Source organism: Lonchura striata, chromosome 4, assembly GCF_046129695.1.
Source record: "Lonchura striata isolate bLonStr1 chromosome 4, bLonStr1.mat, whole genome shotgun sequence".
Lineage (NCBI taxonomy): Eukaryota > Metazoa > Chordata > Aves > Passeriformes > Estrildidae > Lonchura > Lonchura striata.
The window spans coordinates 41181854-41197421 of record NC_134606.1 but is presented as its reverse complement, the minus strand read 5'-3'; the positions used below and the strand labels follow the sequence as shown (position 1 = coordinate 41197421).

The window sequence follows — 15568 nt, the reverse complement described above, 5'->3', positions numbered from 1 at the left end:
GAAGTCAAGTCTCTGATGCTCATCAGCTTTTGCAACAGGTTCAGATTTTTAAAAGGTCAGATGATTTCTCCAGCTTTCTGGAGGTAAATGGAGTAAGTATCTATGCTATGAATAGTTTTTATGTATGAATGAAACATTAAACTGAGAGGATGTCTTCTCAATGGTGAGAATGATCATTATACCGTCCATTTCCCATGGACTGGTATTTTCCCATGTCCTTGTTCAAAATATTACTTCTGCATGCTCACTACAATGACACAATCAACTTCCAACAATACTCATAAATTTAGGTGCAGAGCAATATGTGACCAAGCATGTACAGAGGTTTTACTGTCACTGGCATATATTAGCCTTGGGTTTCAATCTGTTTGTAATTTGTAGCTCCAAAGCTGCTTCTCAATATTATTGCTTGGGATTCTGAAAATGTGGGATTACCACATGGCTTTATGATGGCTGAGGAAAAAAACACCTAGTTTTAACAGAAAAAGGTCCAAGTCACAAGTTAGTAGAAATCAGAGACTAACACTAAAAGTGTATCCCAGATATGTCAATAGAGACCAGACTATAACATTCTTGTCAGCTTGTATTTGCCTTTTAACATTTTAGTGTGTTGTTTATGAATGCAGGTAAGTGAGATGAAGAGGTGATTTGACAAGTACTGAGGATTTGACAAGTACCATACCTCAGCAGGGAACAGTCCACTGGTATATGAGATCTGATGTCTTCATCATCTCCAAAGGTCTTTTCATTCTGAATAACAAGTAATACATTTCTCACAGGTGACAGAAAAGATGCAAAGCTAAAGAGGAATATCAGTGATTAGGAACTGACCTGAAATATGGGTATAGAGCTGATACTTCAAATATAGATGCTGGTATGAAAAAAGGAATAAGAACATGATGAGAATAAAAAAACAACACTGAAGTCAAGGCTGGCACTGCTTGTGGAATAGATGGAAGAAGTGGTAGATGAAAAAAGAGAGGATCAAGGCTGGCCATTATAGTCGAAAGCAACAGTCCAACACATTTGAATTAGCTCTGCTCCACAAAGGGAATGGGGAATAAAATATGAGGGTCAAATCAAAATAACTATAGAGAAAAGGAGATTCTGATGGCAATACATTGGAAAACCAGATGGAAATCAGCCAGGAAAGGAGATGGCAAAGAAGAAGAGAAGTAGCAGGTAGGCAGGGAAAAATATAGGACAGGAACAAGAAATGTATCCCTTGGGTCTGAGACAAAGCCATGGAATTTTTTATGCAACTGGAAGAAAAAGAAAGATATTTCCAGACAAGAATCAGGGATTTAGCATGCATAGTCAAATCTGAAAGTGTTCTTTTTATGTTTTTCCAGAGACTTAATAATGTAATTTGTTATAATCTCAGTAGAAAAATATTGAATAATCTATAGCAGATTTTCCACATACACATATATTCCACATATATTTAGTATATACTTAAGTGATTTTATTGACAAAATAAATATAACATTTTCTGCAGATAGAAAGAACACAAATAGGTCAAATAAGAAAAGTAACTCCGGAATTGCTATAAATGTCTCATAACAGTTTGCTAACATGGTAACAACTGCACTGTCACAGCACAGCAAAGGGAAGTGAAAGCTATATGGTTATTACCAATTATTTTACATCAGTTGTGCCAGAAGGGTCATGATGTTGCTTTTTCTATCATCAAAATCTTGTAATAGAAGGTAGCCTAAGCTACTCCTTAGAACGTGTCCTCCTCGGGTGTGTGTGCTGTTAATGGGAACAGTACGTGTTTGCTAATCAGAACAGGAGGCAGAACGAGCATGAAAGATCAGGACATACTTTTTATTTTTAAGAACACTCTTGAGATCCAGAGTGAACATATGGGACTGCACACTTCAAAATAGATTTGGAACCTTCATTTGTATTTCCTCTTTATTTACACGTACTGGTATTTGAAAAGATTCTGCAGATTTCAAAAATCCAACGACAATAATCCTTATTGAAGGGAAGTATTTATTGATCAGCCACAGAATCAAAAGATTCATATGTTATACAGCATTTTTGCATCCTAATAAATCTGCACATTTTAAGATTTTTTGATAATGAAGAAATAGAAAATAGTTGAGAATATAAATCCCAAAATTTGATAGGATAAAACTCCAGAAGGCCTACTATAACCATTTAATCTGAGCTCTTGCCAAGGGCCTTTTCAGAATTCAACCTTTTTCAGCTAGGATTTTTAGAAAAGACTCTGGCTTTAACTGTGCATTTTGCAGGGCTGAGGATTTCATTATATTGCTCAGCATATGACTGCAAGGTCAATGGCACATTAGTAAAACAGCAAAACAAAAGATAAACTTTACTTCTAATCTCAATGTGGTCAGTATCAGCATTGAACAACTCAGTTTTTTACTCCATCCATCTCCTCAAGTATTTTATGTTGTCTAAATTTCTTTCCTGAAGCAGGTACTCCATGTCTTCAAGTCATTCCTGAATTATTTTCTGGAAAGTATATGGAGTGATCATTAAATGTTTCTGGGCACAAAGCAAAAAATTTCAGTTCTTCAGTCTTTTCCAAGTTTTTTTTTGCATCTCGTATTCAACTGATGGAACACATGAACATTTAGTTGAACTGCAGCCACTGTCTCAACCAGAATTGTGCCAGGATGAATTGCAGAGGAAATGTATTCCTGATAAATTATACTCCTGATTAGCACATATATCAGCTCTTTTCAACTTCCTCACCAACTTCTACCTTACATTCAGAATATCTATTAGACAATATTAAATTGTTAAATCAAGTATAGCCATGATTCTTTGCAGTAAGTTGCAAACCTTTCTTGGAGTTCTATGGAATCAAGATTAAGCATTTGGCTTTTCAGGGGTCTGACATCTTATTATTTGATATCTGGACTTCTGTCATCTGCCATTGTTTTCATTAAAATTGCACTGCTATGTTCCTTTCAACAAGTGATGGATGCCTATTATTAACAGTCTCCCCATTGATGATTTGTTCACATTCTGAACTAATGCATTTTTATATGAGCTCCTTTCATAGATTCAGAAGAATGCATATGAGAATATTATCTTCTGTTTTTAAGAAGAATACAGTCCTTACTTATGTCTTGCAAGATTCTTTTTCCTTGAGAAAAAAATATTGAATGTGATTCCCAGTCATGTAGTCTGATTTTCTCATGCACAGTGTTAATGAATATATCTATTCTTAGTACATGGTCATAAATTACTATCACCTATAAATTTCTTTTTTCTCCTTTGCCCAATTGCATATTTTCAATTAGCATAGCATTGTTATAAAAAACAGAGCATTGAAAAAGACTTTTTTTATTATCGACATTTTTCACTATTACTAAATTCTGATTGAACTGTTTCCTTGGTGATTGACTCGCCCATGCTGTCCTTTTGTACTTACTCATATCAGTTTAAATCTTTTATTTTTCCCTGTCACACCGACAGTGGAATATGGCCACGTAGTCTGACTCTTTTTTTCTGATGTGATGATACAAAAGTGGAGTAGTACATGCATATATATACATGAGCACATATTGTACATGATGCATACCTATACATGCTCACAATTCTGAAATGGAAAAATATGCATTGCAAAATCAACAACCATTATTTAATTTTTATGCTTTACATCACCCTAATCCTTTTTATATTTATTTTATTTTATATTGTGCTATGCAGTTATAATGTATATGGGAAAATTTGTTTTTTTGTTTTATTATAACATATTAAAATACAGTCTTAAAACTGAGACCTTTGCTTCATTTTAACCTCATTTTTATACATAAGGGGATGCTTTAGATGTCAGTAAAAAAAAAAAAAACATACGATTTATTTATGTTTCTGTTAACGATTGGCAGCTTTAAACTGGAATATTTTTTAAAAATAAATGTCTGTACATCTCATTGTCTGGGATGCACTGGGGACTACCTGAATACAAGCTTTCCCGTGACAGCTTAATCTGTTGATTCTCACAGTGATGCTACCTGCCCCTTTCACGGAATTCAACAGTAGGTTTTTACCAGGCAGCGCAAAATGTGGCTTCTGGGAGACACCAGGCTGGGGGCAGAAAGTGAGGAAGGGCTGTAGCAGGTCTGCCATTCCACCCAGATAAGCCCAGAGGGGCTTTATGCTCAGGCTGTTAAAGTTTACCCTCTTTTTCAGGCTCATCTCATTTTGCGTGAGAGAGAGAGAAGATGAGACAAGTACAGAAAAAAGCTTGTACAGGGTTTCCTGGTGAAATGACTCAAATGAAACAAAACTCATCATGAATTAGTGATGATTAAAAGGACTAAAATTACAAACTTCCTATGTGTTCAGGATATCTACTCATATTGACATCTGAATACCTGAAGCTTTGATACCCTCCTCGTGGAAAGGAGAATTAAAAAAAAAAAAAAAGTAATAAAAATAAAAAGGAAGAAAAAGAGGAAAGGTAATTCGTTGCAAGATCAGTATCCTTTCCTATGTGAATATTTCCCAGCGTTGTTAACTAAATCTAAGTTAATAAAAATATGCCAGAAAATGACTAGTTAATAGCAAATTCATCGTCTTGGTCGCAGGAATGCTACACTGCATTTTCTTTTATAAAATGTGTGTGTGTGTGTGTGGTGCACAGCAACAGACTTTGCGCCAAACTGAGAAATGTTAAATTTAGCTTGCAGTAAATAGCATGTCTAGCTAATACAGCTGGAACCCATCTTGGAAAGGGAAAAGAAAAAAAAGTCCCCGTTATGCATGAAAACGAAATATCAACATAGCTTTAACTCTTCCTGCTTATTAACTTCTGTGGTGAGGGTATAGCAGCTGAAACAAAACAAAAGAGAAATTTGTTTTCCAGGTGTATTTGTGAGGCGGCTCCATCCTGGGGAGGGCCGGTGCAGTAAATGAATAAATAGCCAAATGAATGAAGAGATGCTCTCCCGGAGAGAGGCCGCTGTCCGCGGTGCTGGAGGCGCGCAGGGGCGGGGCGCGGCGCGCAGGGGGCGCGGCGGGCGCGCTCCCGCCGGGGCCGGGTCCGCGCAGGCGCCGCCGCCGCCTCGCCGGGAGCGCCGCCCGCCCGTTGAGTGCGAGGAGCGCGGGCGAGCGCGTGCGAGGGCAGGGCAGGACCGGACCGGGCCGGGCCGGGCGGCGGGAGCGCAGCGGGCACCGCCGGCACCCCCATCCCGCTCAGCGCCGGCAGCGCCGGCAGCAGCAGCTCCTCGGACAGCGGCTTCTCCCACGCCCGCCGCGGGGCTCTTCTCGTTCCTTCTCTCCCGTGGCTCGCTTGCTCCCGCCGGCCGCTCGTCCGGGGCGCACGGGATCTAATTGCTGACGAGCGCGCTCCGCGGAGGAGAAGGAGGAGGAGGAGGAAGAAGAAAGGGCCGTTTCCGTGGCTTTGTGGATGCTCTACTTTTCCTGGAAATGCAAAAGATTATGCATATTTCTGTCTTCCTGGCTCCTGTGTTGTGGGGACTGATCTGGGGGGTCAATTCTAACAGCATACAGATCGGTAGGTGCCCGCATTTGGGGGGACCCCGCTCTCCTCCCGGCGGATCTTCCGATCCCTCATCCCCGCCGCTGTCACTCGGGCATTCCTGTCATGTCGCCGCGCTCCCAGTCCCACCGCGGTGCCCGCCGTGCGCCAGCGAGGTCCCCTCGCCTTTTCCCTGGCCGCAGCGCCGGGCCCCCGCGCCCCCCGACACGGGACGGAGCCGCTCCGGCACCCGCGCCCAGCCCAGCGCCGCGGCGGGCAGAGACCCGGCCCGGCGCCGCTCCGCCGGTGCTCCCGCCCGCCTGACGCGTGTGTGTTTCCCTGCAGGGGGGCTGTTCCCGAGGGGCGCCGATCAGGAGTACAGCGCGTTTCGGGTAGGGATGGTTCAGTATTCCACCTCGGAGTTCAGGCTGACTCCCCACATCGACAACCTGGAGGTGGCCAACAGCTTCGCCGTCACCAACGCCTGTGAGTAGCGGGCGCTGCCAGCCTGCCGCGGGGGCGGGGCGGCTGCGAGCGGTGCGGCGGGGCCGTGGGGGTGTGCGGGGTACGTGTGTGTGTCTGTGTGTGTGTGCGGGGGTGTGCGGGGTACGTGTGTGTGCCCGTGTGTGTGTGTGCGGGGCGCGGCGCCGGGAGGAGCCGCCCCGCCGCCGAGCAGGTGCGGGAGCGCCCGGCCCCGTGCGGACGGGGCGCGGGGTCTCCGTGCGCCCCCAGCCCTCCGGGAGCTGTAAAATGGTTCCCGGCGGCTCCCCCCGCGCGTTATGTAAGGCTGCGCGGCCCCGGGGCTGCCCGCAGCGCTCCCCCGCCGCCCCGGGGCTGCCCGCGGGTCGCGGCGCACCTCGCTACCGGCGTGGGCAGAGCCGGGGCCCCCTCAGGCCAGCAGCCGAGGGGTGCGGAGCGGGCGGCGGGGGGCGATCAGCCATTTTACGCCGCGCGGTGCTGCGGGCTCCATCTCTCCATCTCGCTGCCCGCTCGCCCCCCGCCCGCGGCGCTCGTGGGCGGCCGCGCTCGCCGCCCGCTCTGCCTCGCCGGGAGCCCGCCGCCCCCGCGGTTCTCCTGGCGGGGCCATGCCCGGCTCCGCCCTCGGCTCGGCGGGGCCCGGCCGCACGCGTGCCGCGGGGCGCGGAGCACATGCGTTGCGAGGGGAAGGCGGGGCGGGGTGCGCGGCCGTGGTAGCGCGGAGAGAGGAGCCCCGCAGCGGTGCGCGCTTCTGCCGCTTGCGCTCGGCCCGGCCGGTGCCGTGTGCCCCGCGGAGCGCTCGGCCGGGCGCGGCTGGCGCTGCCCGTGCCGGGGTGAGAGCGGGGAGCCGCGGCCGGCGTTCCCGGGGCGGTGAGGCGTGCCCGCCTTTGCCCCGCTGCCCTCCCTGCCGCCCGTGCCCGGTTCAGGCGAACCGGGGCTCCCCGCAGCGGCGCGGGCGGCAGCGAGCGGGGAGCGCGCTCGGTGCCGTGCCGGCCGCTCCCGCCCAGCGCTGCGCTCCCTCCAGGCGTTTTCCCGTCCCTCCTGGGAAACAGATGTAAGGGACACCGAATCTGGAGGTTAGCTGTCAGCGGGAGCAGCTTCCCTCCATTGGCGACCTTTTTTTATTTCCCCCGCGTTCAGCTACCCTGTGCGGTGGTGCTGAAAACGGACGGCTTGGCACAGAGGCTGGGATAGGTGGTGCAAGAGCTCAACGCAAGTGGCATGTGGGAGGGTAGGAGAATATAGCGTCCGTAGCTGAAGGCAAAAAAAGGTCAGAGCATGTAATCAGCCACAGTAATGCTAAATGGTTAATCTTTGCAAATAGCTTGGATAGTTCTTCCTTTCTTAGATAATGGGGGTTTGTAGCAACCAGAACCACACGTGGTCAGTATTTGCAGATGATGTTGCTTGGACTGTTGATTAAGCAAGTGTAGCAGTTACGTGGCATTCTGCAAAAATGTGACAATGTGTTCCTCAAATCTGTGAAGCTAACAAAACCCCGAAAACAGGTTTTACAAAACACCAGATTTTTCCTACTAGCAGTAGAGAGGAGCATAGTCACCCTGTGTTTCAGAAACTAAAGGTTGCATATTTTTCTCCAAGACCATCAAGTGCTTTTGACCAGCATTTGTGTGCATATATTAGCCTTGTTCTTGTGTCTCTTGGAGAACTTTTAAAATACTCAGATGCTATGTGTAAACTGTAGACTGCAGTGATGGACTTCGAGGCTTCCAGCAGAAGGGAGATGGATGCCATCCATATGTTGGATTTTCTTTTGTCTGAATATTGCACCAGGCTTCAATTTTCAAGCAGTTTGAAGAGCTCCAAATTAAGACATGAAGATGTACTTGTTTATTCATCACCTCAGTTACCGCTGATGTTGTAGTCAAGTTTTCTTGTGCATAGTATTTAATTGACTAGTGAAGCATGTGCTAAAAATATGTATAGTATCCCCTCAATTACCTTCCCAGAAGGGTTTGCTTGGAGAACAAGGAGTTCCAGAGACAGATATTTGGTGTACAAGAAATAGAATTTAGGAGCTGATTGTAGAGCACTGCATGCAAAATGGTTAAGAAGAATCCATCTCTTTTTGTCCCCTCTCTACTGGTTCTCATTTGAAATAGTGAACATTCTGCAGTTGGTTTTGTTAGGGGTTTTTTTTTGGGTGGGAGTGTGTTAGTTTTTTTTTTTTTTATTTTTAGAATAGTGTTCAAAGAACGTGTGCTCAAAACCAGCGCTATGAAACAATGCAGGTGTAAAAGAAGGTCACAGAAATGTAGGATAATATGAATCTGAAAATACTTCAGTATTTACCTGGGTGTTTCACTCCAACAAGGCAATTGTCCTGCACAGAAATGTAGTGGCAGGCTTATACCATAATAGAAATTATGACCTTTTTCTTCTCCAAATTTGCCACCAAAATATTTTGTCTCTTGATTTAAACCCCTGAGCCAGCCGTGTTTCAGGCTGCAGAAGCTCTAGCTGGTGTGGCAGAGGTGGGGTACAGCCCTGCCCACTGGTCCTGACCTGGCACCTGCAGGTGGCAGCTGGCAGTGCCCATGGTCCCCTGTGCCACCCCACCTGGGCTCAGCCTGCCTCCCTCCCACCCTGGTATCCTCAGGGCAACAGCACATTACTCCATCTACTTTAAAAACAAACAAGCAAATAAAAAGCCCACTGCAAAGATATGTAAAAGTATTCAAACTAATTTTCAGCGGTTGCTTGGAGTTTGTTGATGGAACAAATGGTTTTTAGATGAACTGATGTTGCTGGTACTACTTTTAAGTTAGGTTCCTAAACTTCAGAAAGGAGGAGATGGCCCTGTATCCCCGAAGAATATTCCAAGCAGTGATACTACTCAGTCATTTAAAGGTGGCCAAAAATGGGTGTAGAAGTGGGGTGGACACTCTGTGAGTAGGTAGCCTTAACTCATGTAATGACTTGCACTTCAGTGGGAATTTCACCTCAACACCATGAGATCATGCCATAATGAACATGTTGCATGACAGCAAATTGGGCCCCAATTCTATAGGTTTTGACCAAGGTGGACAGGCCACCTTCATGTAACCTGAGAAAGGAACACAACTCAATTATATTCAAAAAGTAGCCAAAAAAAATAGTCACTGTAGTTTGTTGGACTTGCATCTCTGCAGAGCTGTGTTGACATGTCAGTGGGAGTAGCTGTTAGAATCTAATTGCAGTTTGACACTTAGTAAGTCAGCATCACTAGGAAGCCTGGTGGTTTGGATTGAGAGATGGTGCATGTTTTTTTCAGAGTAATGGCACAATTAAGAGCAGGGTTTACTGCCATCACTGCAGTTGTAGCTTTCAAGGGAAGTAGACTGGGCTTAGGACTCTGTGAGAATTCTTGGTTCATTCTAACAGAACCGTCTTGGTTCTGTTTGTTTGGTGTAACAGCTGGAGCAGAGGTACAGCGTTGGAGGTGATTCACAGGTCAGAATGGAACATATCCAAACCACTGGAGCATATCTAGACCAGTGGACTTCATTGTCCTTCAGCACAGTGTAATTGAATCTAGTCTAATTGAAGGAGTGTTGACCATCAGAGATACATATTTTTTAAAAGTTTTTAATTCCATCAAAACAAGAGAGAAGGAAAGTGACGAAGATTAAACCCTTTCCTTTTAAATCTGCCTCCCAACAGCTTCAGGGGTAGTTGTATTATGTTCTCACATATTTTAGAATTGAGAGGATATTGGAGTCACTTAAAGAGAGGTTTCCTATGGGGTGCTATAAAACTGCCATTATGATAACAAGTTTTTTGTATGGTAGTTTGAGCACAGAGGTAATATATGTACAATCTTGGATGTTTAATCCTGCTGGCTCACGAGTCAGTGTTGAGCTTTGCTGTTTTAAATCAAGTCTTACAGCTCTGCAGGGATCACTGCACCATGACATTGTGACAAGGGGATGCTGATTCATGCATAAACTTTAGATCCTTTCATTATATCTTCAACCAGCAGATTTGAAAACCTATGAATATCTGGCATGTTGCAACTTGAGAGTCATGGCAAAGGTTTCCTCAACCATTTTGGAATATAATGCTATAGCTTTCATTCTTAAAGAAATAGCATTGAGAATAATGCTGTCAAGATCTTAAAGAAAAAACAAAAATAAATATCCTTTAATGGGGAGGATGGAAAAAATTTAAACAGGCATATTCAAATTAAAGTTACTGTGGACCAAGCATAAATGTATTTTGCAATAAATTATTAGACCTGATTTTAAGGAAAGGAGGGATTTATTAGCCGCTTGTGTTTCAGTTAATTTGTATTCTAGTTCCTTCTCATTTCCTTTTCACTAGAAGACATTTCTCAGGCTCAGTGAGCAGATGTGAAATAGGTTCTGTGCCTCTGTGTAATTAAAATGGTAAGGATCAGATGAGTTTCTGCAGTAAAAAGATACAATAAAACCAGGATGTAGCCTCCTGTGATTTTGCTTCTCTCAAAACATTTCTCCTTTCGAAATTGATCTCTAGAAAACTTTAAACATTCTCCTACTCCTGAGAGTTCTTTATAAAGAAACCTGGGGTTATTTATTATGTGGCAGTGCTGTCCCTGCTGTGCATCTTTGTCAGAGACAAAGATCTCACAGACCATTTTCACACAAAGATCTCATAGACCATTTTCACACAGCCGTGATCCAGAATGTGGAGAGATACAAACCCAACAGTTTTCTCTTGCCTACTTGACTTTCCAAATTCTTATTATGTGATTATTGCAATAATTTTATCCATAATATCTGAAATAATTTACCGTGCAGTTTCGAATACAGTACAAATATATATTTTACTCCTACAAATCTAAATGTGAGTTATGTTTAATAGTACTTTGTGAGTAGTTTGGCAATCAAGCCTTAAATATGCCAATCAAACTTGCAAATAAACCAACATTATCAGTCAATCTCTTCAATACATGTGTTTATATGTAATTTTATTAATATAGATGAAAATGTATTGCATTTTATTCTGTTTATGCTAATGAAAATTTTAATTTACACTGACTTTGATAAGTGTGATTGACTGCAGAGTTGGGGAGGTACTTCACTCCTTGTGTACATAAGACTTCCTTTACTATCCTGCATATTTTATGTACCCAAACCAAGCAGCACTGCACTGAGTGGTGCTCTTACTGCTGGTTTCAAAAGTTCTTTTCTTCAAGCTTCTCATGATTAAAATACTTTTGAGAATTAAGAGATATTTAGCAGATAAATGGTTCCTTTTGAACAGTCAATAATTAATAGGAAAGTATATAATACCTGGGAATGTATTAATTTGAAAATGCATTAAACAGGTAAAGATTATTCTATTGTCATTATTTTGAAAATTCAGATGGCATAATTGATCTGGCATCTTCTGTGAAAACATGATTAAATTATAAAAAACTATTTTATTAAGGAAAGTATAATTTTAAATTATTAATTGAATTTAAAATCCCAAATGCTGATAGGACTAATTTTCAGGAAACTAAAAAGAGGACTGAACCCACAGTAAACATAAATGTGTATATGTACATATATAGATAGACATGCATGTGTGTGTATACATATATATATATATGTAAGTGTACACACATATATATTTAAAAGAGTGAACAGCAGTTTGTTTGAATGTCAGATAAATCAAAAGCAGGTCATTGGTTAAACTCTACAGTCTATTTTCTGAAGAGGATTATCTCACAGCACTTACTAGTAAGCTAATATATCTAAGTAGTGTTCTCGTGCCTGTGAGCCAGGTGCGTGAATTCAAAATTTTGTATATTGAAGGCTTATGCCCATATTTAGGAAACAATGTTACAGCAACTCAAGCCAAAGAATGTCAGGTGAGACTGAAAATAACACTGAAAAAATACCCAAATAGCTAAAAAGTGCTGTTGCATAGATTAAACTCTCTCTGTATATATATGTGAATGGGTTTTTTATCTGACAGTTAACTGAAACTTCTCTTTCTGAAATGAACAAGAGATATGTTCCATTATTTTTTAACTGATCATTACATTTATCAGAACATGAATACAGTGGTATATGCTTTTAGAAGACTGTGGACAAGGACTTAATTCCTTTTGCCAAGTAGGTTTCTGAAGAGGTTTAGGGCAGAAGTCTGTATGTTTTTATACAAAATATATAGGTTTGTGGAGCATCATGGTTATTTTGTCTTGAAACCTCAATGTTTTCTTTTGGTAAGTTCATAAAAAAATTTGCATTGACTACAAATGCGTATAAAGTGTAAACTTGTTAAAACTGAAAAAGAGCTTTTATTTAAATTAGTAAATAATAATGAATTTTGTATGGATAAGTAATAAGGAGTGAATAAAATCATCAGATAAACAAAGTGAAGGCATACTGTGAACCAGCTCAGCAGTAAGGAGTGCAAGCAGGTTTTAAATAACCACATGTACAAATTTGTACTGAACCTTCTAAAATCAATAACTGTGCTTAAAATACAGCTGTTGTCTTTAATTTGAATGCACTTACAGAGTGGTATAGATGTCTTTTGAAATACTGTTGGTTGTTTTTATCTATCTGTATAAGGACCACCACAGAACAATTTTTACTTTCTAATGCAGCACTGTTGTGCCTCCTTGCTTATCAATTATTCCACCACAGATCTTTGATTATGTTTTCTTCTTTTTTAAAATTGTGTTAACAAAGGTTCTCAAATCACTCAGTTTATGGGGAGTTTACCTTTCTCCCCCTCAAAGTCCCCATTTGGGCAATGAATATAAAGCATTAACATTCCTGTCCTGAACTGATTTAATGTACAGATACCTAATGCATTTTCCAATGGCTAGACAATTTATGAAAGTATGAAAAAAAATTTACAAGACAGAGATATTCACAGTGATTCTGTGAATCAGATCAGCAAGGTGTTGTTCAGCTCCAGGTATTACTATCTCCCACCACCTGCTCCCAAACCTGACTCAGAGAAATTAATGGGATTTTTTTGAGGGTTGAAATGTACAGTTCAACTAAAGGTGATAGACTCAAGCTAAAGAAATGTCTAATTTCAACTCTAATCTACTGTTTTATTAGTTATCAGAGGAAAAATATTCAGGTTTGTATTAATTACCTAGAATCAGTGTGGTTGATTTGTATATTTGGGATGCTGGATATGTAATTGTATTGCCAGGCACTTCAGTTAGTCCATGAACAACTTAGTGGGCTTTATTGCACATGGAAATAGCATCTTCACTACTTAACTGCAGAAAATAAGTATGTTTGCATTTCACTGTTAGCAAAAAAAAAAAAAAAAAAAATTTAAAAAAAAAAATATTTTGCCATCTGTATTTTTAAATGCGCATATTTTTCCCCTAGGGTCCTTCCAGTGAACAAGAGTAGGGCAAAATTCTGCAAAATATTCAAATGCCCTGACTCATAAATGCATAGTCATACAACTGCTAGAAGAGTTTCAAAGTTCAATAAGGAACAGAGACTAATTTTATAAAATGTTCAAAATAGGTACATGAAGATGAATAGATATATGAACATATTTTCTATACTATATCACCTATTCAGTTTAATCTCAAGTTCAGGTAATTTTAGAAAAATATTGGAAAAACCCATAATTGATTTCATTTTGCAATTTTTTTTCAGGCTGCTGTGATTAAGGCTGTCATACCATTGTAATTTCTCCTTAGTGTAAACGAGTTTAGAAGTTTGCCAACATGGCTTGGACTGGAAAAAATGCCTCTGTTTATTACAAATGGTGTGAACAGATTTTCTTTCACACTTTGAAGATGACAACAAATTATTTCTAAGCACGTGGTATGATAGCAAGTTTAAATAGCAATCTGATAGGTAATGCAGAGATTTTTCTCATCTGTATGTGGAAGATTGTTTTTGGGGCTCATGTCAGCAATAGGGCAAGAGAGCTCAGCAGAGCAGCTTTGCACCTGCTTTGCAGCATGGAAAAGGGATTTATTTTCTTTGTTTTTTTTGCCTTTTATGGATGTATTTGGAAGTTGTAGGACTCTGATTTAGATCCATAAAATTAAAATGCTAATATGCTTTACCATTTCGTGTAATGTGGATCTAAATTATTTGAATGTGTTTTATTTCCTTCTGTATGTGTAAACTATCTCAGAATGTCTGCAAATGTATGCTGATGAAATAGACTGTACAGCTCTGAACAAGTCAGATTAATTTGTTCAATAATCTCATAAATCTTTGAAATTGAGGTTGTTGAGGGATAGTTTGCTCAAAATGTTTTTTCCTGATACTAGTTGTGAGGGTTTTTTGGACAAAATGTCTTCCAAGACAAAATGCTGATTTATATTTTTTTTACTTTCCCCTCTGTGAAAGTTGCAAATTCCATTACACTGTGCTATTAAAGTCTCAGAGGGGGTTCTTTGTACAAATGTGAGTTCTGGCAAGCAGCAAAATGTTCCTGCATGATTGTTCCTTGAGCAGAGACTTACTGATATTTGAGAATTTATTCCAATGTAATATTTGTAAAGCAGGGTAAATTATTTCCATGGTTAGTGCATACCAGGCATGTGCTTGAATAAGCTACACGAATGCTACTTATAGCAAGAGCAGAATTGATCCACAGTGGAATTACAGGGAGTGGTTAGAAGAATCATACAGGATGTAACTTCATTATTTTGTTTCTCTTGTCCATGTCAGGCAGAAGACCTGAATTTTAAACCATTGTCTTTCATTTTCAAGTTGAATGCCCTTAGCACTAGTTTGATGCCAGAATCCCTCACTGTCTCTTACTCTTCTTCCTTTTTCCTGCTCCAATTAATTTTTGTTAAAAACACCTTAATCCTATATTTTGCCTGATGCAGGAAGGAAAAAGTAACTTCGAGCTTTTGGAAGTAGGAAGGCAATTTCTTGCCCTTTGTTGTCATGATAAAGCATAGAGGAAAAAAAACCTGTGAGGAAAATTCAGATATAATAATTTAAACAATTGCTCAGCCAGCGAATATTAATGGGCCAGGCTTATGCACAGCTTTGAAATTTTGAGGCCATTTTAACTGAATAGTTGGAAATTTAATCATATAATTTTATTTTATTGAAGGACTAGATGGATTTGAGGGACCAGGAAGATGAGAATATGAGTCACTATATATTATATGTGGCAGTATAAGTGGGGTTTTAATTTCACTCACAGCTTTACATCTGCTCCATCTGAAGGTGCTTTCATTTGGTGAGAGTGGGACATGCTGAAATTCTGCAGAGTCGTGACTGAAAAGTCATTCAGTGCTTTTACCCACTAATTGGATTTGTTGATGTATTCAACAACCTGATCCAGTGATCTGGAGTCCAGACCAATAAGACCAGGCTAATTTCACCCAGCCAAACAAATGCTCAAACTTCTGCTTATGGCAGTAGGAATACAACCAGATTAAAAAAAATTAAATTACTTACTTTTTCTATATAAATGTTGAAAATGAATTTGGTTATTCTGTGTATGGAAAGAGACAGGGATTAAACAATTCCTTAAAAAGGGCAATAATGTTTGAGCACTTATCTGACCTACAAACTATTTTTTGCAAACTTTCTGGCACATGCTCGTATAAGATCCCATGTTCTTTTGATTGGGGTTCCTTACTTATTTTACACTTTCCTTAAGTTTTTTGTCAGGTTTCAGTATGGAAAT

At 41.2% G+C, this 15568-nt stretch overlaps 1 protein-coding gene across 5 annotated transcripts in view; it reads left to right on the top strand.

Moving 5' to 3' along the window:
- The first annotated feature begins 5103 nt into the window (after positions 1-5103).
- GRIA2 (glutamate ionotropic receptor AMPA type subunit 2) overlaps positions 5104-15568 on the top strand; it is an 88088-nt gene continuing 77623 nt past the window's right edge. For 4 of the 5 annotated variants that reach the window (XR_002466274.2, XM_021539579.2, XM_021539577.2 and 1 more), the window contains exons 1-2: positions 5270-5506; positions 5816-5956. Coding sequence is in view for 4 of the 5 variants with exons in the window: in XM_021539579.2 (XP_021395254.1) it covers positions 5419-5506; positions 5816-5956 (229 nt within the window). In the remaining variant the exon portion in view is untranslated. Of the gene's footprint in view, positions 5507-5815; positions 5957-15568 lie in introns of all 5 variants that reach the window. The other variant, XM_021539576.2, reaches the window with a different exon arrangement.